The sequence below is a fragment of the Jatropha curcas genome, chromosome 4, assembly GCF_041381405.1.
Source record: "Jatropha curcas cultivar XTBG-Jc1 chromosome 4, XTBG_Jcur_1.0, whole genome shotgun sequence".
In the NCBI taxonomy this organism is placed as follows: domain Eukaryota; kingdom Viridiplantae; phylum Streptophyta; class Magnoliopsida; order Malpighiales; family Euphorbiaceae; genus Jatropha; species Jatropha curcas.
In genome coordinates, this window is record NC_143154.1 from 28,391,133 (window position 1) to 28,417,588 (window position 26,456).

The 26,456-nt window shown below is 31.7% G+C and overlaps 3 protein-coding genes across 3 annotated transcripts; 1 reads left to right on the forward strand and 2 right to left on the reverse strand.

The window, feature by feature from the left end:
- Nucleotides 1–17: 17 nt before the first annotated feature.
- LOC105644069 (structural maintenance of chromosomes protein 4) lies at nt 18–10,707 on the reverse strand. Its single transcript, XM_012229315.4, has 28 exons — nt 10,427–10,707; nt 10,015–10,104; nt 9,697–9,798; nt 9,240–9,416; nt 9,027–9,157; nt 7,960–8,038; nt 7,725–7,882; nt 7,555–7,630; nt 7,221–7,349; nt 6,960–7,104; nt 6,459–6,589; nt 6,097–6,249; nt 5,824–6,013; nt 5,263–5,396; nt 4,578–4,736; nt 3,012–3,320; nt 2,729–2,905; nt 2,459–2,542; nt 2,167–2,376; nt 1,982–2,071; nt 1,768–1,889; nt 1,529–1,684; nt 1,320–1,427; nt 1,160–1,220; nt 823–957; nt 619–706; nt 443–515; nt 18–350 (listed from the first exon to the last, which is right to left on the reverse strand). Exons 1-28 carry the CDS (start codon nt 10,580–10,582, stop codon nt 230–232), a joined length of 3,744 nt encoding a protein of 1,247 aa, XP_012084705.1. The 5' UTR covers nt 10,583–10,707; the 3' UTR covers nt 18–229.
- A 1,721-nt stretch (nt 10,708–12,428) lies between these two features.
- Nucleotides 12,429–13,685, reverse strand: LOC105644067 (gibberellin-regulated protein 4). The gene is made up of 4 exons (XM_012229313.4): nt 13,522–13,685; nt 13,373–13,417; nt 13,199–13,232; nt 12,429–12,938 (listed from the first exon to the last, which is right to left on the reverse strand). Exons 1-4 carry the CDS (start codon nt 13,582–13,584, stop codon nt 12,757–12,759), a joined length of 324 nt encoding a protein of 107 aa, XP_012084703.1. The 5' UTR covers nt 13,585–13,685; the 3' UTR covers nt 12,429–12,756.
- A 10,879-nt stretch (nt 13,686–24,564) lies between these two features.
- Nucleotides 24,565–26,138, forward strand: LOC105644065 (zinc-finger homeodomain protein 8). Its single transcript, XM_037636351.2, has one exon. The coding sequence runs from the start codon at nt 24,866–24,868 to the stop codon at nt 25,853–25,855; it is 990 nt and encodes a 329-aa protein (XP_037492279.2). The 5' UTR covers nt 24,565–24,865; the 3' UTR covers nt 25,856–26,138.
- The last annotated feature ends 318 nt before the right edge of the window (nt 26,139–26,456 follow it).

Genomic DNA, 26,456 nt, shown 5'->3' on the forward strand with positions numbered 1-26,456 from the left:
ATGGAATGGACAAAATATTCTGACAAAATCAATGTTCAGTAGAATTCACTAAACACAATATTAAATATGGTAAGAAATACAATATTAATCATCTCTATCAGATCATTCCAAATAAATATCGTGTTGATATTTGTAAGACAGTTTATGTTTGTCTGCAAAAAAATATATGCCTATACAATTCACATGATATATTTGTTATATCATATTTGGCAGAAAATCCTAATGCACTTCAAGCAGCATTTTCACAGACCACAAAACTGCCTGGATTTATTGTAATGCTCTTTGTGCAGTTGTCAGTTTTGTAAATTCCAACAAGTCGGTCCGCCAATTCAAACATATTGTTTCTAAGGCTGCATATGCAGAAAAATATTAAATTTACAAAAAATCATAGTAATTATAAACATTCCAGTGATGATCCGTTGTTAATGTCTAGCTAGCATACCTTATGATAATGAACTGCGCATCCTTCGTCCGGTCCTTCACATAGTGTCCCACAATAGAAACATTCTTGAAATCTGGCAATCCATGTGAACCGTACAAATTAAAGAACACAACAGAGAGAAGTAATAATAGATATTAAATATATAAGGAACCTAGATCAGAAGAATGATAGATTACCCAGAGCTGCATCAATTTCATCCATTACATACAGTGGTGTAGGCTTGTAATGATGGAGTGCAAAAACAAGAGCCAATGAGCTGAGGGTCTGAAAATAGTTAGAAGATCCAATGCTATTATAACCCAGAGTATTAAAAAAACTTCAAATTCTCGAGGCACTTGTATAGCAAAAAATGAAGAAAGTCGACAATGATTGGACATAACCTTTTCACCACCCGATAAGTTTGCAATGTTTTTCCAGCTCTTCTTTGGCGGTCTGACACTAAAAACAACACCTTCAGAGAAAGGATCCAAAGAATCCACTAGCTCAAGTTCTGCATCACCTCCAAGTGTAATCATCTGTGGAAAATACATAAAAGGTCGAAAATCAGGTAAATACTGTCCAGGGAAGGCAACAACTGAACTTTTCTATCATATCACAGTTTAACATTAATTCAAGTTATGTCTGTACAATTGAAGACTAAAGTGACAAACAAAGAAGAAACGCTTAAGCAGAAAAATTGCACACATATATATGCACATCCACATCCTGAATCACAACCTGATACATTTCCTTCAACTTCAATGATATTGTATTGAATCCTGCCATGAATTCATCCAACCTGAATTATTAACAAACTCAATTAACATTCACCGTTTGTAAGAGATAACAATGAGGACATATAGATTCTAGAATATGTGTAAACAAACAATGCCCTTGCCTTCTTTTTCGCCACTCATCATGTTGCTTTTTTATAACATCACGCTGTTGAGTAACCATGTTTAGTTCCTCAACTCGCTGATTATATGATTCAACCTTCCCCCGATATCTGTATGCACCAGTAAATTTAGCAGAGTACGAGAAAGAACGAAAATACGAAAATCCCAATATGCAAATTGTTAAAATGATATGAAAAATAGAAAGTCATACTCTGAGATAGAATCAAGATTAGGGTTCATCTCTTTTAGTTGTGCTTCCAGCAAGGTTACCATTTCAAGGGCCCTTTTGAGATCATAAGCCTGGGCAAGAGTCTCATCTGCCAAGGTCGCTTGAAGCTTTTCAGCATCCACTAGATCCTTCTGAATTCTGCAACCAAGAACACAATATTAAACATGCTCCTTGATTATGGCTAGCCCCAAATACTGGAAACTTCTCCATAAAAGACATACTGATCCATATGCTGTGTTACAGCATTTTGCAAATCATCAAGCTTTTTCTTGTAACCCTTTCCCTTCAACTCCAACTCCTTACAGCCTTTCTTCATATCTTGTAATTTATAATCAGCATCAACCTGTCCTATGACAATGAAAATTAATTGTAGAAGTTAGTCATTTGACCATAATATAAGACATATCAAATGGATCACATTTATGGACACAGTACCTCTGAAGCACGCAACTCATCCACAACTTTTTTCAAATTCTCATACTCAGATTTTGCTTCATCCAATACTTCTTTATGTTGATCAATCAACTGCAAAATAGACAAGAAAGGCACATAATAACTGTGATACTTGCTCCCAAAAGTGAGTTGTCTTTCTGAAAGATAAAAGATCAAATAAACCAGACATTCTGTGTCTTTTTATAGTTCTCCTGGACTGCAAATGCCTTTTCTTCTATTTCTTTGAAAACACTTCTCAACTTTTCCTTCTCCTCAACAAGTCGATCCTTTTCTTTCTTTGAGTCCTCAATCCCCTTTATTAACTTCTTTATCATTTTCTCATTCGCCTCTATTTGAACCTTGTGACGGTTGATATCCGTGCTAGTTTTATCAATATCCTGTTAGTAGGTAGAAAAAAAAAATTAATAATGGCAGTAAATAATAGAAACTTGTGCATTTGAACCTTATCTTTGGACTTACAGACTGAATCTTGTTGACCTTTGACTTCTGTGCTTTCAATGTTTCACCACCAGCATTTTCTATTTTACTCTGAAGTTCCAATGCCTATCAGCAGGACAACTAAGGATAAGTTTACTAAATTGAACTGTAGAACATTAGATTAGAAGACTTTCAGAGGGAATGAAAACATTAAGCACAAATCAGCAATGCAACAGAACATTTGTTGTCCAGGTTTCCAGAATGTTTGAATTGAAACTTGCATTTACCAATAGCAATAAACTCCTCAAATACCTTTTCCTTCAGCTTTTTAGAACCTTGCATAAGTCTACCAATCTCCTTTTCCTCTGTAGATATGACTTTATTCAGCTCCTCCAACCTGTCAAGCTCATCCTTCTTTGGATGTGCTGCAGCCTCCAGAGAACCAAGTTGTTTTTCAAGATAAGAATGCTCTGAATTTAAACTGTCAATCTGTTAACAGCAAGAGTTAAAGAATTAATATCCCTCTGCAAAAGCTAAAAGAAATTGTACTAGAGGTATTACATAATTGATGCACAAACTGTACTAGGGGTATTACCTCTTTCTGAATTTTGGCCAGTTCCATTTCCAAGTGTGCAATTGCTTTTTCTGAGGCTTGGTAACTCCTTACAGCATCAACTATTCTTTGGCGGATGCCATTTAACTTATCAACCATAGTAGAGAGCTCCTTCTCAGCATCTGCAACAGCTTCTGCAGAAACACTAGCAGCCCGAACAGAAGTGCCCATTTTACCACCACGTGGCTTGCATCCCCCACCACTCATAGTACCAGATTTTTCAAAAAGTGCACCATCAAGAGTAACCACACGTCGAAATTCTACGTGTCCACTATATGCAATTCGTGTTGCCTATTAATAGAAAAACAAGTAAAAGCTTGAAAAGTAACTAAAACTGCATGAATTTAACTCTATTTTCAAACAGTTACAAAGAAAAAAAGCAAACTAGTCATGTTAGGAGATCGAAAAATATTGTAATTCATAAAATATTTCACCATTAAAAGGAGGAACTTGTTTCCAATATAGTTATTAAAGGCACGCCTAACTTAAGGCTTAAGAGCTTGCGCCTTTTCAGCTTCCTTCCTATTTTTTTTTTTTCTTGAAAATGTCCCCTAGGGTTTTCTTTGAATATAAAGCTGTCTCGTTGGCATCTGGTTACATAAAATAAATGAAAGAAACAGAACGCAACATAGAAAACCAGTAATGTTTTGTGATTCAGCCTCCATTCTTCTGTCTAGTGGCCACCTCCTACAATCTAGCGTCTAACCAGCAAGCATTTAATGATTCAAATATGTCTCTCAGTTCCTCTTCCTATCCTTGTCTTCTATTTTCTTTCTATTCTCTTCTCCAACTAGTTTGGGATTAAGTCTTAATTCTCTTGTTATTGTTGTTCTTGATTCTACTCCTTTCTTTCTAAACTCCAATATCTTAAAATATAAGTCAATATGTTGTTGATTTTTCTTTATTTATGTGTGTTTTTCCTTTTTTTTTTTTTTTTTTGGTATCTTAAAACAGATTTGTGTTTTTTTTTTTTTTTTTTTTTTTTGCGCCTCACCTTGCTCGGGCGTGCGCCTTCATCTAGAAGCTAGCACCAAGGCTCCAGCAACCCTTTGTGCCTTAGTGTGCCTTGCACCTTTTTAGGAGAAAGCTACAAGGTCATGGAATAAAAATTTCTTCCTAATTGCTCAAAAAATCTTGCTGGCTACATAAGAATAGTTTGCCCAGTGTTCTCTCAGCAGCCTGGGCCACAGTTTATACTTGTCATATGTTTCAGACATCAATTATTTTTTATCAAAAAAAAAAAAAAAAATAGCAAGGTAAAACAAAATTTAAAAAGAGAAAGAGAAAGAACAAATCACTCTACTATTTTGACAGGCCAACTCCTTCAGCTGCATTTATTGCAAGTTCACATAATCCAAAAAATGAATGGCATGTAAAACTCTAACTACAACTCAAGTAGCTTAGTTAGCTATATGAATGTTCTTTCCATTGCACATGGTTATGGACAACAAATAGGACTTTCTCCTGCTAAAAAGAGCTAAATTGCAGAGCCTTTGTATATAAAAACAAAACAAAAGATATCAGCTGCATGAAGAATCTGAAGTCTACCTGATCCAGATCCTTTGCTACAACAGTGTTACCCAAAGCAGCATAGAAAGCAAGCTTCATCCTTTCATCCTGAACTCTAATTAGATCAAAAAGACGTGGAACTCCCTCTGGAGTGCTTACTTTATCCCTGAGCTTTGGTAAGAGATCACCTTGCTTCTCCTGCATTATAAATGATAAAAATAAATTGAAAAGCACCTAAAACACCTCGTAATAATAAGGTGCAGCTACCAAATCTATACACCTCCCTTTCTGTTGAAATTTTTTATACTGAAGATACAAGTCTAACAATCTCAGAACTACATAGTAACTATTGTAAAACTCTTAGTTTTTCATAAGTAAAATAACTTCAATGCAAGAGATGCTTCATTATAAACTCATACTAGCTCATCACCAAAATATTACAGTCAACATTTTATCGTCAAAACATTTAAAAAGCCACCTAAAATATGGAATTTGCCAGGATGGACTAAATTTTTACAGAGACAGCATCCAAGAAAACTAGATATTATTGGCATACTGCATAAAACTAGCCAAATTGACAACAAATTTCTTGATACTAAGCTTTTGTAATCATGTAACGGCAATATCTTGACCAGCCCAAGTACCAGATTCCTAAGCCAGAAAGTCCTTACAGATGTTCAAAATGATTAAAGAAAGAGCTACATAAAGAACATGCAATTGATACCAATATCATGAAAGTTGCAACCCCAAGATTCTCCCTTCGGAGCAGCTCAACACATGCTTGGGCCGCAGCAGTTGTCTCCACAACAATATAATCAAGTCCAGGACAGGCTGTCGAGATAGCAACATCATACTTTGCTGCAATGACAAAAGTCATAATGAAGATGTGAATGCATTTACCAAGAAGGGAAAGAAGATGACACAAATACACCCTACATATAAAAAAAAGCAGTAAAAGGTCTGGGAGGACAAGCTTTTTGAGCGGAGACAGAGTAGAAAAATTTTATCAAATATAAATAATTAAAACTAAAAGATGACCAAAGGTTAAATTTTTAAGCACAAATTACATCTTGCAATTAATGATGTAAAAGAAATGCTCTAACACCACAAACGATGACTATTATTCTGTGCAGGATAGACAATAAATTATAGAAAATTTAGTCGCATGAAGAGGAAAATACTCTGAATAACATGTACCTCCAATGCAATTTCACAAATTAAAAAGTAGAAAATTCAGACTATTAATCATGATTGAAATACTTATTGAGCCTAATCAAGGACTGACCATCAATAGCTCCTAAATCTCCCATTCGTCCATATATTCCTTCTATTTCATTAGATTCTTTGGCCCGTAAAATTGCTTTCATAACTGAACCCTGACTCTTCTCAGAAGCAACGATTGATTTAAGTTCTGCAGCCTTCTGTCTTGCAGCTTGCTCTAGTGGAATCAAAGCTTCTTGTTCTTTGATGCACTCCTGAAAAACGAAAAACATCCTAAACCAAAATAATATATAAAAATAAAAAATAAAAGTTCAAATGGCTATCGGCAATCACTAACTTGTTCCACTTTGCGAGCTTCTGATGCTTCAAGCTTGTGCTTTTCTATGTCACTCTTTATTTTGGCTATGCTTGCAGTTTTTGTTTCAATTCTTCCCAATATGTTTTCCATCTGCTTACATGCATCTTCAAAAGCTGCATGGCTAGCTTCATGCTGAAACAGCCACCACACACATTCAGCCAACTATGACAAAATTTGCACCACTTTGAAGAGACTGGTGGTCTCTCCAGGGGTCAGATCAGAATAGGTGCATTAACACAGGCTGAATTATCTTTCTAAATAATAGAATGAACAGAAATATCTAGAGCTTATCATTCATTATTTACAATCAAATAAAATTCTGAGGACCACACTAGCCTCACCTTCTCACTCAAGAGCTTGTTTTCAGTACATGCCACTTCAAGCTTTCCCTTGTGATCAATGAGTTGGTGTTCCCAAGGTTCTAATTCAGCACGAACCTTTGTAAGCTCCGAGCGATATCCTTCAGTTTCAACTGCTTATCAACAGAGCATAAGGAACAAAATTAGTTGAACAGCCACATGCATAGTGAATGGGAACCAATAAAGAGTCAAGACCTTAAATTATATGATCACGAAGATGTAAACAACATTTAGCAACTTTTCATAGAGAAGTTTCAACAGAATTAGAAATGCTAAGAATGTATAGCACTTACCCAAAATTTAAGGAAATGTTACAAATTATGAGATGGGAAGCATAACCAACAGGTACCACAACATAAATACTCAACAAGATGACGTAAAGACTCACAACAAGCATAATATGGAAAGATAATCAATATAATAAAACAGACTAGAAAAATATCAAATTTTACTTTGTCTACAATTAAAAGGAAAATGCACAACCTTTTGAATTCTCTACAATATCCTCTAATATTCTCTCCTCATCCACCAAGAGCTTTTGCAGCTTTGGAATATCATCCTCAAGTTTGGGAATCAAATTTGTTGACTCCTCACACTCCTTTGTTAAGTCATCAATCTTTGAAGAGTCCTGCAACGGAAGGCAAAACTAGGTAAACCGCAATTTTTGATGAGTCCAAACAGAAAAGGACAAAAACTCAGATAAATCCACAACTTTACTTGCAAAAAAGCTCATCTTTACCCAACCTTTACAATTTTATCTTCAAGTTTCTTGATCTTTTGCTTCTTGTGCTTCAGATCTTCACGGTATTTCACATCCTGCCTTTCAAACTCCTTAAACTCCTCTTTACAAGTCCTAAGATCATTGTCAAGTTCCTGAATTCAAGACAAAAATTTACTCACCAACAAATAAGATAAAAACAAAAGAATAGCAAGGAATGAATGACAATATACATGACAATGACATGCAGGCCAAACTTTATCCACATATATAGAGAGAGAAAAAAAATTAAATACCATTAATAGGTGACTGGATGTATATCCATATAGTTATGGAAGAATCAAATACATGCATACAAACCTCTTGTCTTTTGACATACTTCTTGTGCACAGTCTCAAGCTCCTTCAAAGTTTTATGACTTTCTTGAATCTTCTCTCTGAACACAATGACAAAACTTTAGTACTTGCAAGTTGAAACCCTTTTAGTTGTTGAACAAATGTAAATTAAGATATTGTAATAACCAAAACAACCTTTCAGCTTTTAGATTTTCTTCTAAGTTAGATACATTTGTTTGCATTTCAACCATTTTTGCACCATTGTCCTCATAAGCTAATTTTGTGGCTTTCTCTTGCCATTTCAAGAATGATAATTCTTTCAGCATATATGCCTCTGCTTCATTCTTCACATCCTATACCATGGAAGAAAAACAGATTTAACTAAACATACTTGCACCTGATTTAATGAAGTTCAACAAAGTACACAAACCTCCAAGCTATCTCTTTCCTTCTCAGCCAACTTAACCATCTGTACCACCCCAGACCTTTTCTCATTAAGGGATTCCAGCCTATAAAGCCAATGAGAAGAGACACAAAAGTTAGAAAAATAACTTAAGTTGGAGTGATAATATTGTCCACAAACCATTGACTATAAATATGGACAATTTGGTCTGTTAGAAATGTAAAATTTACAAGCACTTGCAGAAGGATTTAAGAACAATGTAACAGATCATCATCAAGCTATTAACATTTAAATTTAAAAGCATACGGAAGTTGTCAACATTCAAGAATCTAGTCACTAAAGTGCCTACTGCTTTTTACTTGTTTCGCAAGGAGAATAAAAAAAATATAAATAAGATAACTTGGCATGAATGGTGATATCGAAATTCTCTTAATTGCTAGAAATGATAAACCACAAAAGATGGTTTTCAATTCCCCTATAGTATTTTTCAATTGCATCCAACACCACCACCACCCCCCTCACCCCGTTCCCACTGCTGCCCCCAGCTTCACTGCCATTGCCAATGCCAGCATACCTAGCCAACCAATTTACCACCACCAAAACCCCACTGCCATGATTGCCACCATCACCATCATTACCACAGCTGCCACCAACATGATGAACTGCCTATTTTGACATATTACAACCACGACACAATGACTGTTTCCACCACCACACCCATCACCCACCATTATTATACTTGATAGCATGACTATCACAACCAACCACTTCCTTGCTGTTACTGGCATGATCGCTGCACTACCAAAAACACCCACCACAGCTCAAATGACTCCATCATCAAAATGCTTTTATTCATAGTTTAGGATCTAAAATTAAAAGAATAGTTTGTAGAAATCATACAAAAAGGATCTTTTAATTTTCATAAAAGAAAATGTATTAGATGATGCAAAGATTTTCCTACCGGTGTTCTGTTCTATAGCAGTTTGAGTCCTAAAAATTTTTGTTCTGGTCCTTTGCTTGTATAGGAAATAGATATTATATTTTCATTGAGAATTTGGATTCAGAACATATAAACAAGAAATAAATTACTCAACTCCTTGGACGATTCTTCAATTTTTTCAACATATTTGTCGGTGCCAATTATGTCTTCCAGATATTCAAGAAAACCTTCATCATGGGGTCCTTGAGCTTTGGGTTTCATCAATGAAATCTGCTCAACTTCACCCTGAAACAACCAGCATCGAAACGTAAAGCACATGGATATTAGCTTCATATTGGAATTGCAATGTTATAGAGCAGAAACAAACCTGAAGAATCAGAAATCGATTATTGTCCAAGTCAACCCCCTTCCCTTTCAGTTTCTTGGTAACCTCGGTAAAATTACTTGAACGATCATTGATGTAATACTTAGATGAGTTATCTCGAAATGCAACCCTGGTGATTACAAAATCACTTCCTGGAACAGCTTCATAGTTTCCATCATCCTACAAGCATTAAGAACTAAGGTTCAAAATTTGAATAGTTAAAAATCTTCTAAGGTTTCTTTTGGTTACTGAGACAACAGAGTCCAAAGTCACAGGCAACCATAGAGATTGTTGAGCACTTCCCTTCTCTAAGAGGCTGAAACAGCATAAAGCATAAAACCTGATATCCTACTTTCCCTTCTTGTATTATGTTTTCTTAGAGATAAGCAAGATGTAAAAGTCCACTACTTAATAGTAAAAACTCCAGAACACGAGAAATACATTAGAAACTTAAAATTACCAGGTCAACAATCTCCTGAAAATGAACCGAAACACCTGCACTGTCTAGATTCTGGTGATTGGTAGAATTGTGGATAAGCTCAGATACCTTATTGAGTCTCATCTGAATATTCCACAGTACAAAATTAGGGATAAAAAATTGAAACCAAATAGAATGATAAAAGCTAATGTATAAAATGGAAAGCCACTTTGTTTGGTGCTAAGCAGCTAGAAGAAAATGTAGTTTTGGCCGCCAAAAGGAAAAAAAAATCTCGGTTCAAAAAATGCCAAGCAGACAATTTTTAAATTAAAACAACAAAAAGGAAGAAATTGAAAATACCTGCTTCGCCCGCTTTCCAAATACAAATAACATGGCATCTATCACATTGCTCTTGCCACTCCCATTGGGGCCAACCACTGCAGAAAAACTCTGACGACCCAAAAAAAATAAAAATTATTGGAGGAAACGAATTATGAACTCCCAATTGAACGCTAGGGTCCATTTGGCTACTTAGTAGCACATAGGAAGCATAGGAAATTTTCAAATTTTAGAATTTTCTGAAGTTCCCAATTGAAAACACACATAAGGGACAACATAACTGAAATTACTACAGTAATTGCAATTAAGTAAACTGACAATCGAAATTATAAAAAGATCAAAATCCACCTCATATCCTCCAATTTCTAAACAACCGAACAGAACCCTAGAAATGAAAACAGAAAAATCCATAGAATTTAAATTAAAGCCTAACCTTGTGAAAAGGACCAACACGTTGTTCGCCAGCGTAAGATTTGAAGTTCCTCATGACCATTTCTTTAATGAAAAGCCTCGGGCCTCTGGAAGATCCAGCAGCTCGAACTGAGTTAGACTCGCTGGCCATGAACTCGTCTGCCGATTCCTTCCCCATTCCCGAGTCAACTAGGTGCCTCCTTGAGACCTTGACTTCCCTTCTCTTACTTTCCCCCACTTCACCTTAGCTTGTAGTCAGTGTTCTCCCTCGTTTTTTCCCAGTCTCTACTAGCCATTACGAGAATAATAATTTAAAAAAAAAAAAAAAAAAAAAAAAAGGGAAATGTTTTCGGGACCGGAGATCTGTTTGGCGGGAATTTGAAAATAATTGAGATTTTTCTGAAGTTGCTTTGATGGGCTATGGGTTGGGGTAATGTGAATGGGCCCCTCGTTAGTCTAAGCCCTTTAGAGAGACAGATACGATGACGTTTTAAAAAAAAAAAGGAAAATGAAAATTTCAATAAAAGGAAAAAGATTAGAAGTTTGAAGTATTGATACAAACATTGAATAGAGAATATAACAAATTTTATTAATTTTGAGGGGTTAGATTAACTTAATAAAACAATAGATTTGTACTGTTGGCGATCAGCAAATTCTATTTAGTGGCGATTTATAATTATTATTCAACTTCATGATTTTTCAAAAAATTTGATCGTATTACTTTCAAACTCTTTTTTTTATTATTATTCTCAGGAGGAGATTTGCACCTTGAACTTCATCATTATTCAAATAACAAAACAACTCAAATAAAATCACTGTTAAATTCTAATTAGTAATTTATATTTATAAAAAATTTAAATTCGCCTAATTGGGGTTTTACTAATTTTTAAAATTAATTATTTGAATCAAAGAAATTCAACTGATGAAATTTAAATATTTTAAAATTTTGACATATTCTTTATTTGAATGAGAAAAAATAAGTCATAATTTATAAAATCTTAAAACTTTATCTATGGTTTTAATTTTATTGTTTTTGAACAATTTTGCATGCAGTATTAATTTAATTGTTCTGAAATAATCAATTTACCTCAACAATTAAATAATTTTGTTATTTTCAGAATATAAAAGACTATTTAAGGTCATTTATTTAGGTTGAATTTTACATGTTGAATTTGAATGAACAGCTTATTAATAAATGGTTAAGAAATAATTTTTAATCGTTGGTTGCTCAATGATTAATAAGTGATGAATGTAAGTATAATTTTATTTTTTTAATCCAATAAATTATAATTCAGTTTAGACAAATAGATTTATTTTTATCATCTAAATGAATAAGTTGAAAATCTAAAAAATTATCAATAAAACCAAAATAAGCTTGTGTGATTTAGTGCATAACAAATTAATATCTTATTACCCACAGAATTTAAAATAAGGGTCAATTTTATTTTATAGAAGAAAATTAAAAGACTATACATGTTAATAATATATTTTACACTTACCATGAGATATTTTTCATCTAATTTTTGGTTAGTTCAAAAGTGTTCCAATTTGGTAAATCTCTTTTGCTATTTTCAACATGCTCAATTTGAAAGTTGAAAACGTTAACATCATTTTACAAATTAACATACCTAAAAATATCCTATTTGTAGCCACATGTTGAGGCATAATGAGTAATCAATGCCCCAAATTTCGTTACTTTGGTAGGGCAGCCTCCTCTTTGTTTTAGAGTGGGCTGGGAATAAATGCTTTTCCTCTTCAAGTATTCAAAGATTCAATTTGACTTAATTTTATAGTTGAAAAGTCTTATCTGTAATTAAAGATAGGGCGGAATTAAATGTCTCTAATAATAGGATCTAAGTAAACCAAACCGAATTAGACGTCTCTAATAATAAAATCTAGCTATCTGTAATGCAAACAAAAATAATAAAATCCAAATATCGGTAATTTATAAAAAAAACATCCATGATAACGGGATCATGGAACCTGTGATTTAAAAAAAAAAAAAGGAAAAGAAAAAGAAGCACTTGCAATTAATAGTTAATTTTCTGATAGAGATTCAGATCTTACATCATCCATACACGTGGGATTAAGAGAAAATCAATTAATTGATAATACAATAATATTTTATCCACTCTCATTCTAGAGACAACCTCAAGGAGTGGCTTGAATTCAAAGAACAAAACAAAACCCATCTTCAAAACAAAAACACATTAAGAATTTATATATAAATATATAGTTAGTAGAGCTACTAATAGCATTCATAATTAAACACCATAGCAATACTAATAATAATCCCATAATTAAAAAGGAAGATTAACTTAGGAAGGGTAAATTAGAGATGAAGTGAACAATTCAAGGGCATTTTGGTCCTCCTTCCTTGGTCTTCCAGTTGTTGTAGCAAGGGCAAACAGCTTTGTTCCCATAATACCCTGGAGGCACACACAAGCATTTTCTGCAACACTTCTGACAAAAGAACATGCATGGCTTGTGGTACTGTGTCTTGCTGCATCTTCTCGAGCATTGTGAAGGACATTCTGGTCATTCAACAAATAATAATAAATAAGCAACAGAAAAGGAAAAGGTAAAAAACAGCATCATCATATTACTGTTTCCCAGATCCATTTTTCTGGGTAAAGATTAAAGAAATGGTTAATTTCAAGGAGAAAAATGACCACAGTCAAACTTTGACTTGGGCTGCATTTGTCATTATGTTTTTCTGATTGTTTGGTTGGAGGGAAAACCAGGGAAACTGAAAGAAAATAAAAGATCTAGCAGAGAAAATGTAGCTACTTACGGGAGCTCTTAAGACTTCCTGGTCCATAACGCTTCTGAAAATATAAAACACTATAGAATTAAAATGTGAATTAAGTAATTAATTAACAATTATTAAAGAATTAAACAAAATTATCAAGATTAAGCACCCACATTATCTGCTAAGCAAGGAAAAAAAAAAGTTAAAGAAGCTTACTTGATCGTTATAGTGGTGACCTCCATGGCCATTAGATGCCATAACCTGCAAATAAAGAAGGAAATAAAGTAAATTTCCTCATTCTTTTCATTTCTTGTTCTTAGTTTATCCTTCAAAATAGAAGGACGAAGCTGGAGAAAGGATCTTACCAGAGTTTGGAGCATTGAAATGGCAATGAAGGCCAAGAGAAGAAGAGCAACAAACTTAGCCATGGCCTTTATCAGAGAACCAAATCCCTCTTCTCAAAGTAAGAACAGAGAAAAAGGAAGAAGATGATATGAAAGGAAAAAGAAGAGGGAATTGATTGGAAGTGGCCTTGCAATGTAGGAGTATATATAGAGATTAGAAATTGGTTTGGTCCAATTAGAGATTGTTAGCTGTGATCCTTTTTGTGGGTCACTGTATGTTATTACTTGATATGAGGTGACACCTGTACTGCCTTTTATGCTGAATTGTTTTATGCAATTTTGCAAATAAATTAAATCACAAAATACTACAAAATAAATCACACCTCCACTCCATTTCATTTTATTTCCCAAAAGTTAAAAAAAATAATTAAAGTATGAATTTAAATATAATATTAACTCTACTTTAATTATTTTACATATTAACAAACAAAAATAAAAAAAAAAAGAATGCTAATTTCTCATCCTTCCTACTTGTTGCCATTGATAGATCATTGCATTAAATTAGGATGGTGGTGCAATTACTACTTGTTGCTGATTCTTTAATTGAATATTTAGTGTTTTTCAATTAATTTAATTCTAATGTCTTAGTAGTAAATATTTACTATTTTCACTGTAACTATTTCACTAAGAAAATGTTAAAATTAAAATATAAAGTATAAGTAATAAAAAAACAGTAATTTTTCAAAAAGAAAAAATTACTACTAGTAATTATAGAGCGACGGTGCATTGAAGAGAAAAGAGTTAGTTAAGCGGTCGTTGTGGATAAAGGGCCCACAAGGACAGAAAAGTCAACAAATCTGAATTCTATATTCAAAGCAGTTAAATTAAAAAGTTAAAAAGGGCCAAAAATAATAAGGAAAAGTATTTGGCGCACTACATCTGCATGTGATGGCGCTGAGCGTTGCACGTGACCCAAAGCTGCGCCGGTTGGACAAAAGTGCGCACCATGCGCTGTAAACCAAATACGATATATCGTATTCATGTATTCGGATTTATACATGCTACGCTACATTTTCACCGACAATTTTTTGCTTCGGCCGTTGGGGCTTGTACTGTATTACCTTCCACGAATAACTACCCTTAACCGGATTTACAGTTGCATTTTGGAATGGCAATCTTAATCCCATATAATTTTAGTCAGTAAACGGATTACCGGTACTGGGTTCAGAAAAAAACTCGGGTACTTGCTATCTATCATCTATTTAATTTTTAAAAATAATTATTTCTTAAAGGAAAATTATATATACGCATTTTAAATTATAATTGATTTATAATTATATTTAATACTGATATTTCATTTTTTATTAAATTAAAATATATTATTTTTTATTTTTTATTTAAAAAATAAAATATTTTAATTTTAAATGGGTTTGACCGCTTAAACAAGTAATTGCAATGGATTTTGGATAATAAAAATAAATTTCTAAATGGATTCAGCAACAAATTACTCTCAAATAATAATAAAAAATAGTCATTAGAAAGGAACTAAGAAAAATTTTAATTAACTCACAAACAGTTATAATTAATTAAACTTTAAATTGAGATCTGCCTTTAATTTTTACATTTGATAATTTTTTTATCAACGAAATTAATTTATTTTAACTTATTCAAGTAATTTAATCAGAACCAACAGGCTTCACCAAAAATCCGAATCTGAAAAAGTTTTTTTTTTTTTTTTTTAAATCTAGTAAAAAGTACATCGACATAGATTTAAACATTTTTAATTGGATATTGGATCTATGTATGTGCATGCACAAAAATGTGATTTCTATGAACACTAGTGTGCATTATGCAATGACATAATTGGTTAGTGTCAATTTATTTGCCATTACCTTTTCTTTGCTAGTCTACTCATATATGTATGATGGAGACAATATATATCTTAGTTATATAATTTAAACTTTACATCAATTCATGTCTAAATTATTTTTTGATTACCTGTCTTGCATTCAATTTTAAATAAAGAAAATGTTGGTCTGTAATTTAATTTGAAAGATGGTAACCATATATTAACAATATTACCCTTTGCATCAAAATTATGGATCTTTTAAAGATTTAAATGAGATGAGTTATCAGCTGGTGAAACAACTGTAATGCAATTATCAGCGATCTGATCTGAATCAGCTGAATCGAAGCGGGTTTGTTTGTGCATTGCACGGCAAAACACGGAAGAAAGGACAATAAGGAAGGTACTGATGGGCTTGCATGTGGTGTGCACATGGGAGCAACATTTCTTCATTTCTTCTTTCCCAATAATAATATCTATACCATCAAACATAATAATTGCCCACTTCCACTTGCGTTTTTTCCCTTTTTAATTTATTTTCGTCAATGTCGAAACTTATGGAATTTTTTTTTTTTCTAGAAAAAAAGATTACTGTAATATTAATAATATTATTAAAATTAACCAAATTTTATATACGTGAGATTTGTTTGTTTTCTCTTTTTTCTTTTTTCTTTTTTCTTTAAATGAGGTCGGTGCATTTTGATGAGCTTGATGCCACAGATCTAAAGGGAACACCAAGCACATGTTAACTATATTTTTTATTTTTAGTAAACTCCTATTTATTTAATTATAATTTTATTGACTGATATCAAAATTAACTCCTATTTATTTTTGGTAAAGAAAGAAAGTACCGACTTCACGCGCATAGACAAGTTCATTATACGAAAAGCCCAAGTAAAGAGAAAAAGTTAGGCCTCAAAGCCCAAATTTAACCCATGGTCCATGGACTACTGTTATTTGTAATTTGGGCCTCTAACAAAAATAGCATAAAAAAGTTTGGGCCAATTTAGATTACTATGTATAGTCCAACTTCTCCGAGTGGTTGGTCTCCAAATGCATTAAATTAAATATTATTCGAGGAATTAAATAATTTCTCATTAGATACCATGGATAAAATTTTGAAATAAATGGATATTTAAGTTTTTCACCAATGTAATAAAATATTAGTTCTGTCAATATTAATTACAAGTTTATGCTAATAAATATTATTAGAAATTCAAGTCCAACATTAAAATTTAAGTCTCAGATTAAAAAAAAGTATAATAACTCATAAGAAGATTTCAAAATATTTGCATAAACAATTTGAGACAGAGAACTTAATCGGATTTTCTATAATAATATTGATTATATTATGTACATGTTTAAATATTATATGATGCAATATATAGAAAATTCAAAATTATAGTTTTTTTTTTGGACATTATAATTTTAATAAAATTAAATTTATTTTTCTGATAAAAAAAAAAAGAATGATTGAAATAGTCCCCAAGCCCAACAATTTGTTGTACTTTTTCCACGAGTGGTGGTGTGAAGTATTAACAACCCTAGATTTTAGGGATTTGTCGACTGAGCTAAATGACAAAATTCATGATTGCTTCACAGAATCTCACATTCACTTAAACTTGAAGATTAGCCTTAGCTAATGGTAAATTTGGTTAAATATAAATTAAACATTTGATTATTAATCTAATGATTTAGGGTTTATCTAATAACTATAGTATAAAATATAAAATATTCAAATCAATTTTGATATTTGTCCTCACCAACTAATTATATTTAACCAATTTTCATTCAATTTTGCACTAAAAAGGAAAAAAAAAAAAAAAAAAAAGAAAAGCACATAATGATTGAAAATAATTTCAAAAACATAATTTCCATATATAAATAATCATGGAAGATTATGAATTTCTGAACAGCAAGAAATATTATAGAAATTTTTATTTTAATTAAATTATTTTAAATATATTTACCTAACACGTGTATAGATAGCCCTACAAACAGTCAATTATTTAGGTGGTTAAGCCACAACCAAACAATCACATTGATGGGTTCTTCCAATCAACCCTTACACTCTCTTTTTTCTCTTTGCACCCTCGTGAGATGGCTGGCTAGCTGTGTTACTGACGTTTCATTTTCCATCAACTTAAAAATACAAAATAACATAATTATATATTCTAATTAGTTCAAAAATAAGTTTATTTACGCGTATTAAAACTAAATTCTCTTTTCCGATAATTTTTAAAACGATATTTCTCTATATTAATCCCATATTTAAGAATATAAGTTCGACTCCAAATTAAAAACTAATTTCCAATATTAGCTAAGTTTGTATAATAATAACACAACATATGCTCCCTCACCAGTTGGTGTAATAGCATAGACAAACATGTAGGCCCACTAGCAGATGTTAAGTACTTGTTCTTGCACAAACCCTAATAATTTTGGTCTCTCTTCCTGAAATTTTAACTGCTATTAGGTGAGATTTATCAGAAGCAATTATTATACCTTGTTTTTATTTTCTTTTTAAAATTTTGATGTTCGAATTCAGTAAGAATTTGATTCAGTAAAAGTAAATTGTATTGTTACATAATTTTACTTCCAAATTTATGGAGTCAGAATTTAAACTCGCCGCTGTTTTAAAAAATTTTTTACTCTACTATGATTATGATTCGAGTGTAAAAACGCACTTAAAAGTTAAAAATAAAACCGTAATAACAAACCTTTTTCGGTTTAATCAGTTAGCATATTTTAATCTTTTTAATTGATTTCTTCTTATTCTTCATTTTTAATTTATTCTTTGTATTATAGGTAAAATATTTAATTTTCGAAATTTTATTACAAAGTCATAAATTCTTATAAAAGATTCTTTCTCCCAACGCTCAAAAAAAAAAAAAAAAAAAAAAAAGTCTCATAATTGTTTATCTAGATGTGGGCGTAAATTGGTCCAAACCAACAAAATAAAATGGGAATTCTAAATTTGATTTATTTCCCTCTTTTTTTTTTTCAATTTATTTAATAATTTATTATTTTTTGTTTTTTTTGAAATTTTTATAGAGGAGCTTTGAGTGGACCCTATGTATTATATTATTATATACACAGTATTGGTGTTATTGGGCTGGATGATATTTCTTGAGTACTGAACTTTGTTTACATCAATGTAGGCCCTAGTTAAGAAAAGAGTTTTTATGGGCCCAAGCTGACTTGCTCAGAGCTTTTAGGCCCTACATTGAAAATTTTTACTGTAGAATGTCAAAAATTGGGAACATTGACATTGACTAAAACAAAATGAAAAAATATATAATTTTTCCATTTAAAAAAAAAAACTGTTTGTCAGCATACGTGTCATGCAATAATGCATTTCAATTATGGTGGTATAATTCGTATATATTTAAAAGGAAAAAAAATATAAAATTTACCGATGTGCTGTTAAATCAATAAAAGTGAATCACATTTTCAGCTAGTTTTACTTAAGATTTTAAAATCTGAACTTCATATCCGAACATAGAGATATGTATATAAATTTTTTGAAAAAATAAAAATAAAATTGAAGGTTAAATAAAAATGAGGTTTTTTTTTTTATTACAATTCAAATTAATTTTTTTCTTAAGTCAAACACGCATTTAAACATTTGCATCCCTTTTCGCTTAATTATGGTTTCGAGTTCGAGCACTGAGTGTGAAATCTCTTTAAACACTCGGGAGAGCTTTGCTCTCTTTTTGTGCCTCTTGACAATGATCCATATTGGTTGGGCCGATAGTTTTCGGATAATGTATGATTAAGAACAAAAGAAGAAAAAATATATGCACTGAAAATAAAATCTACATGTATTTAAAATTTTAGTTTGAATATTTTATAAATAGTTTATTTTTAATTTATAGTGTGGGTATATATAAATTCAAAATTTGTGCTCAATTATTATTATTATTTTTTTTTTTTTTTTTTAACAAAAGGAGATTTTTGATTGATAACTCTTAGATGAGGCAAACCAATTAATATATTACATATTAGGTAGAAAGAGATTAAAGATGTGACTTTTGTCCACCAAAAATGAATTCCATTACATAGATCATTATAGAAACAAACTAAGGTGGAGATGCTACCCAAAATTGAAAGGGAGATCGTTTTCATGCTTGAAATGGAAATTAAATTATCCTTCAAACTATTCAACTTGGTAAATGAAAAACTTCAAATTATTAATTAGTGTTTAAACTAAAGATAAGCACTTTTGGGAAATTAAGCATTTGTCTCCTTTCATAATTTCTTCAATTACTTGTTCTTCTTCTTAGTTGACAAAAAAAAAAAAAAAATATATATATATATATATATATATTTTATTTTTGTTATTAATTATGAGAGTCTAATGTTTTTCTTAAAGGGCAGCTTAATGGTAATTCAATAAACGTAATTCGATATCTCGAATCTATATATATATATATATATATGATCAATGGTAGACCTAGTTTTGAATCTCTCATTCTCTGATATTAGAAAGAAAAAAATTGTGCTAAAATAAATAATGTTATCTCATTGAAGATTTTATAAAAGAAATGTCTCTTTCAAATTCATGCTTATTTATTTTGTAAATTAAAGGCCATTAATTTACCCACAAATATAGAATGTAAATTTTGACCATAAAGAAGGTTTGAAGTGCACCCTAATCAAAATCATATTAAAGAACCTTATCCTCCTATAGGATCCAATTGCTCTCTCTCTCTCTCTCTCTCTCTCTCTTTTAGGACCATCCTGTTTCATTTAAGAGAGATTAAGGTCTATATGCTAAAATGACCTACACACAACTATATCCCAATTGCCCTATTTGAATCCCTCATTAGGGCTTGTAGGAGATGCTTTCTTTGAAGCGAAAAAGAAGAACACCCCATTATTGCTTCAAAATTATGCTTGTTATTTCCTTGATTAACACTCCTATATACTATTTAATCTCAAGAGACAATCAATTATGCTTCTCATCAAATCTCCTACACAATGTCTACTTCCTACACTAACTGTATATATTACCAATAATTGATTAGATCAGCTAATATAAATAATATTTCCAAATAAATTTTATCGGTAAAATTAATATATTATTTAATTTTAAAATTATCGTTATTGAAAGTATTTTACTTAAATATCACCTAAAATGGAGTGGAAAAGTACATTTGCAAACTCAAAAAATAAAATATATATCAAATATATGCATGCACATGAGATAACAGTTTCTTTTGGAGAGGATATATAACTTTAAGACTTTCTTTAACCCTCGAGTAACTTTTTGTACTTGATCGTCAACTGTAACGAAAAAGCTCTATTATATATATTTGTCAATGGCACTTTGTCAAAAGGTAATTAAGGTTCATACAAATATTATATTATCTCTAGTAAGTAGGGTCAGAACAGAATTAAAGGTCGACCAGTAATAAGTAACTTTGCTATCTACAACAACTTTCTAACTTAGTACTTTATTTTTTTAATTTGCAATTAAATCCCACTAATCTCAATTTAATCTGAACTTTTAATTGTATATTACCTTTTCAAAATACATACAAATAAGAGAATTAATAACATTTACGCTCTATATTTTATGGTTTGAGAGAATTATAATCTTCTCGTGGTTATAAAAAACAAAACATAAACCAATCGAACCAAAAGGGATAATAAAAATTAAACTAACTTTGCCAACTAATCACCATTTAAGGATTTATGTTTGAGCTTAAACTTTAATCAAAGGAATTAGCTTAACTCAACAATCACCAATAATAATTAAAATAGAGAGTACAAGTAGTTTTCACTTAACACCCTATAAGCTATAGAAATGTGACCTTCTCCCTAACTTCAACACAAGCACATTATATCATCCACATCAATTTTTCTGGCCCACATTCTGAAATTTTGGGACCCAAATATGTGTATATAATAAGTTGAATCTATAAACATCTAATGCACAGTAAGCCTATATCTACATTATGTATAGCTCTCTGAATTTTTATTTTTATTTTTATTTTAGAAATTAATTTCTTCTGTAGATATATAGATTTTGACCTTCAGGATTTTGAATTTGTTGAACTGCACACATACATGCACACTGTAGTATACACATTACAGCCACAGATTCAGTCTTCAGAGTTGTATATTCCAATGAATATACCTTCCTTAACTATTAGGTGAATTTATCTTATGAGGTAGCTTGTGTTTGATTATTTGTATTTAATTATTTTATATGGGTAAACTGAAAATGGTTTGAAATTTGAATTACTTTTAAGAAAATTATTATATTCAAAATATTATAATATATATTATTCTTTTAATTTTATTTTTATTTTCTTCATTAGTTTGTTTAGTGTTTTTTTTTTTTTTTTTTTTTTGTTCTTTTCAAGTATTTCCATCATTTTTTCTTTCATATTTAGTAGTTTTAGTCAAAAATTTTTATGTGTCGAACAATAATAATCAGACACTCGATCCTTACTTAAGAGACTTCACGAGTTATTTTCATTCAAACCTACTGTTGTAGCAAAGAAAGTACAAAATCAACTATAATTAGTACATGACATTTTCAATTTAGTGATTAACAAAAAAGTAGGCATTGAATACTATTTTTCTTAGAATTTTCAATAGATTAATTTGTTTGTGAATACATACATAGGATATGATTATCTCCAATCACATTTGTGTCAAAGAAAGTACGAAATGCAAATGTCATACATTAATGAAATTGTCAATTTAGTGATTAACATAAGGTAGGCCTTGAAAACTATTTTTCTTACAACTTTAAAATTTTCAAAAATTAATTAAAAACGGTGCCTAACTATTCCAAAAATGGATTATGTTATGATAGATGATAAATGTGTAACAAAGTCAAATTTACAAGAGAGTATAACATGTGATGTGCCTCATAATAGTGGTGCAACAAATTGAAGACTAAAGGAACTATATATGGAGGGGTTAAGAACAAATCAAACCTTTTTATTATTATTTTTTTATTAAATTTGCAAATTGATTGTCATATAATATATATTATCAAAAAACTATAAACTATTTTAAAAAAAAAGAGAGAAGATTCAAATTCTAAATTAGATAGTGACGGATCTAATTCAACATAATCTAAAGAAAAAAGCAATAATTATATACTAAAAATAAAACAAAAGGTAGAAGAAGACTTCCATCGAAACGTGCTGGACCATACTGTCACCCATACCATACCTGGCCTAAAAGGAAAAAGTTTTTTTTTTTTCTTTTCATTTCAGTATTTCACCCACATATAATACTAATATTTATAAATTCAACTAAATACACGGTTTTGAATCTTTTATGAATATTCAATTAAGTTTTTAGATCAATGCATGGGCCAAAATTAATAATAATAATAATAATAATAATAATAAAATTTCAGTTTCAGTATTCATGATTTAAAAAAAAATTTCAAAAATTCTATATTTTCATTGCCGATAAACACTTATTTAGATATCGATAAATCGTAATAAAATATAATATAACATAATTATGAATATAATTGACAAATAAAAATAAGAAATAATTCTCTTAAAATGAAATTTAAATCTTAAATTGATTTAAAAGCTAATCTTTATATTTTTAATTGAATGAAAGTTAATAAAAATGAAAATTGAAAAGTACAGTACAATACTAAGTCTTCCTTCCGCTAATAAATTCACACAGAATTGTGAGTTTCAATGCAACGGTTAGCTTCACACGGCCTTCGATGATTAAACCTTAGCTCCTCTATCATTGGTCTGATTACGTCATCATTTTCTCTCTCCTTTTTTTTTTTAAAAATAATTAATTTAATTAGCAACAAAATCAGTGCCATTGAAAACCCATCAGACGTAACGTAAATCAGTGGTGTAGTCCTCTACGTACCATATCATTTCTCCTCTCAAGGACTTTCTTCGTTTTTTTTATTTTAATTAATTTTATAATCGGTGAAGGCTGACACTATAATTATCAGAAATTTTGACTTTTAATAACTCCACGTGGCAGCTATTAAGTTAAAATTACTACACGTGTCCTCCACGTAAGTGGTTAATTAACAGGTGTCTGTCAGATCATGAAACCTCTTTTACGTGTTAATTGTGATTATTGTTTGGTCTTTACGTTACTAAATCTCTCGTGTTTGCTGCACTAAACTACAATGCAGTTGATCGGGACAAAATTGTGATTTCATCACGTGTTCGAGGTCAGTTTCGTCTATACAGTGGTAAAGTGTACAAATTAACTGCTGGAACCCACATTAGGAAGAGAGTACGGTTATGTAATGTAGGATTCAGAGGAACGATGTCGTTTAGGCGTAGATAAAGAAAAGAGGGTTTTTTTATTGGACAAACGCCCTTCAACATCCGAAAATTCTTCCAGAGCCGACAAAGATACCTTTAACTCTAAGGATGTGGTGTCCTAAAGGACCTAAACAACCTGGACTTAAAATTAAAAATGTACTTAAAAAGACAGTTTTGCCCACTGTATTTTTGCCCTCTTGATGGAGAGAGGGAAGGGTAGTTTTGAATATGAAGATTGGGGTGGAAAAATCAAGTATATTTTGTAAGACCACTGTAACATGTTTTTAAAGCGGTCCAGACCATAGTCATGGCAAGTTGACAAAATTAAGATAGGAGGGTAACAGAATGTCTCAGAAAATGCATAAGGTATCCTACAGTCATGATTTTTCATATTTTTTACATTTTTACCACTTAATTTTCTGCGATTGTTTAGCATTTCTGTTTAAATTTTTAAATTTGTTATTTAATAAAACCAATTAAAATTAATTGTATATTCTCATAAAAGTAAACAAACAACTTTAACCAGAAAATAATTTTAACCACTGTTAATTTGTGGTAATGTCAATATAAACAAACAATCCAACGAGTCAACTCAATGAGTCATGATTGGACAGAGCACAGACCCCTCTGAGAAAAAGCCTAATAACTCGGAGAATTATTATGAAAAAGAACCGAGTCAAAAATGAATTTACTCCAACTAAAAAAAAGAAAAGAAAATATTTTAAACCGGTGTAGACTAGACTGTAATAAGGGTAGAAAAACTAGAAAATACAACTGTTGTACAATAGGGTCAATGGCTACGTAGGCATATTTATTGCACAGACAACATCTAACACTAAAGTAGGGTCAAGTGACTTAACCATGGATAATATTAGAACTAGGGTTAAAAAACATATTTGGGTTAAGGTTAAGAAGGACAACCACAAAAACCCAGATTTTTATTATCAACAGTCATCACTGCTCATCATCACCATCATCATAACCATCAAGCTCCTTCTCCTCCCTCCTCCTCCTCCTCTTCCTTTCCTCCTCCACCATTTCCATCTAAAGAAGAAAAAGAACCAAAAGAAAAAAAAAAGTTGAAACCCATTAATCCATTTTCTTTTTCTTCACAGAACCCCACCACCATCACCACCACCACCACCCACCTCTACAAAACCCTAATTACTTCTGCAACTTCTTTAAAATCTTTATTTTTCTTTTTTCTTTAAAACTTAAATTAAATGTTTGAGCCATGGACATAGGCCCAACAACCACCTCGACCACAAACAACAATACCAACAACAACACAAATACCCCCAATACAAAATCTCCTGACCAAGAAACGGAAACTCCTATCCGGATCCAACCAGCTAAGCCTTTATCTCTCACCAACGGTCTTCTAAAACGGCACCATCCTCACCATCACCACCATCACCACCACCATCCTGCAACACCTGTAGTTGTAACTTACAAAGAATGTCTCAAGAACCACGCCGCTACTTTAGGTGGGCATGCTTTAGATGGCTGTGGAGAGTTTATGCCTTCTCCTACAGCTACCCACACTGATCCAACTTCTTTAAAATGCGCAGCCTGCGGTTGCCACCGCAATTTTCACCGCCGGGAGCCTGAAGATTCTCCTCCTCCAACTAACACCACTACTACCATTGAGTACCAACCTCACCACCGTCACCACCCTCCACCACCACCCCCACAAGCACAATCTTATCGAAGCCCAAATTCAGCCTCTCCGCCGCCGATCTCTTCTGCCTACCCATCTGCGCCACACATGCTGTTAGCTCTCTCAGGTGGCGTATCTGCTGGGTTAAACGAAAATTCGAATATAAACGTTTCGGGTGGCGTTTCGGCAAGAAAACGTTTCAGGACAAAATTTAGCCAGAACCAGAAAGAGAGAATGTATCAGTTTGCGGAGAGAGTTGGATGGAAGATGCAAAAAAGAGATGAAGAATTGATTCAAGAATTTTGCAATGAAGTTGGGGTTGATAAAGGAGTGTTGAAAGTGTGGATGCATAATAACAAGAACACCTTCGGCAAGAGAGACGCTAATGGAAATGGAAATGGAAATGGAAATGGTACAAGCAATGATCTTGAAAATAACAGCAACAACAACAACAACAGCAGTGAGAATCTGAATCATCATCTTCAACAACAACAACAAGAACAACACTTTGGAAATGATAATGTTGCTCATGTTGGTACTAATGGGTCTTCTTCATCTTCTTGATTTTCTTGATTAATGGTTTTATCTTTTGATGATGGAGGAGGTTATAATAAATCTTAGCTAGATAGAGAGAGATCAGTAAGCATGCTAGTAGTTGTTTCTTTTCTTCTAATTTCACTTCTTCAGTTTTTTTCCCCTTAATTTTCTTTTTCTTTTTTTTTTTTAATTTAGTTTAATTAATCATCCTTTTCTTCTTCTTTTTCTTCTTCTTCTTCTTCTTCACTTTGTTGAAGAGTAACATGCGAGAGCTTTGATCCAAAGAGGAAAAAAAAAAATTTATTTCATATGTTTCTTTGGTTTTGTTAGCTTTTCTGTGGCATGATTTGTTTGCTTTCACTTTAGTGTTATTAGGAGCTACTTAATATTAAATTATTTGGGGATCCTAAAAACTTTACTCTCATCTCGTCTTTCAATTGCTCACTTTTAATACTAGATTAATTAATTAATTAATCTTCTTTAATTAATTTTTTTTTCTAATTTCAATTTTCTGAATCTAGTTAATGGCTGCCAAGAGAGAAAGAAAGAGAAACAGAGGGATTCCTTTTATCTTCTGTCTGAGAGAAAGAAGCAAAAAGTGGTGTCACTTAGATTAGGGCGGTTACAT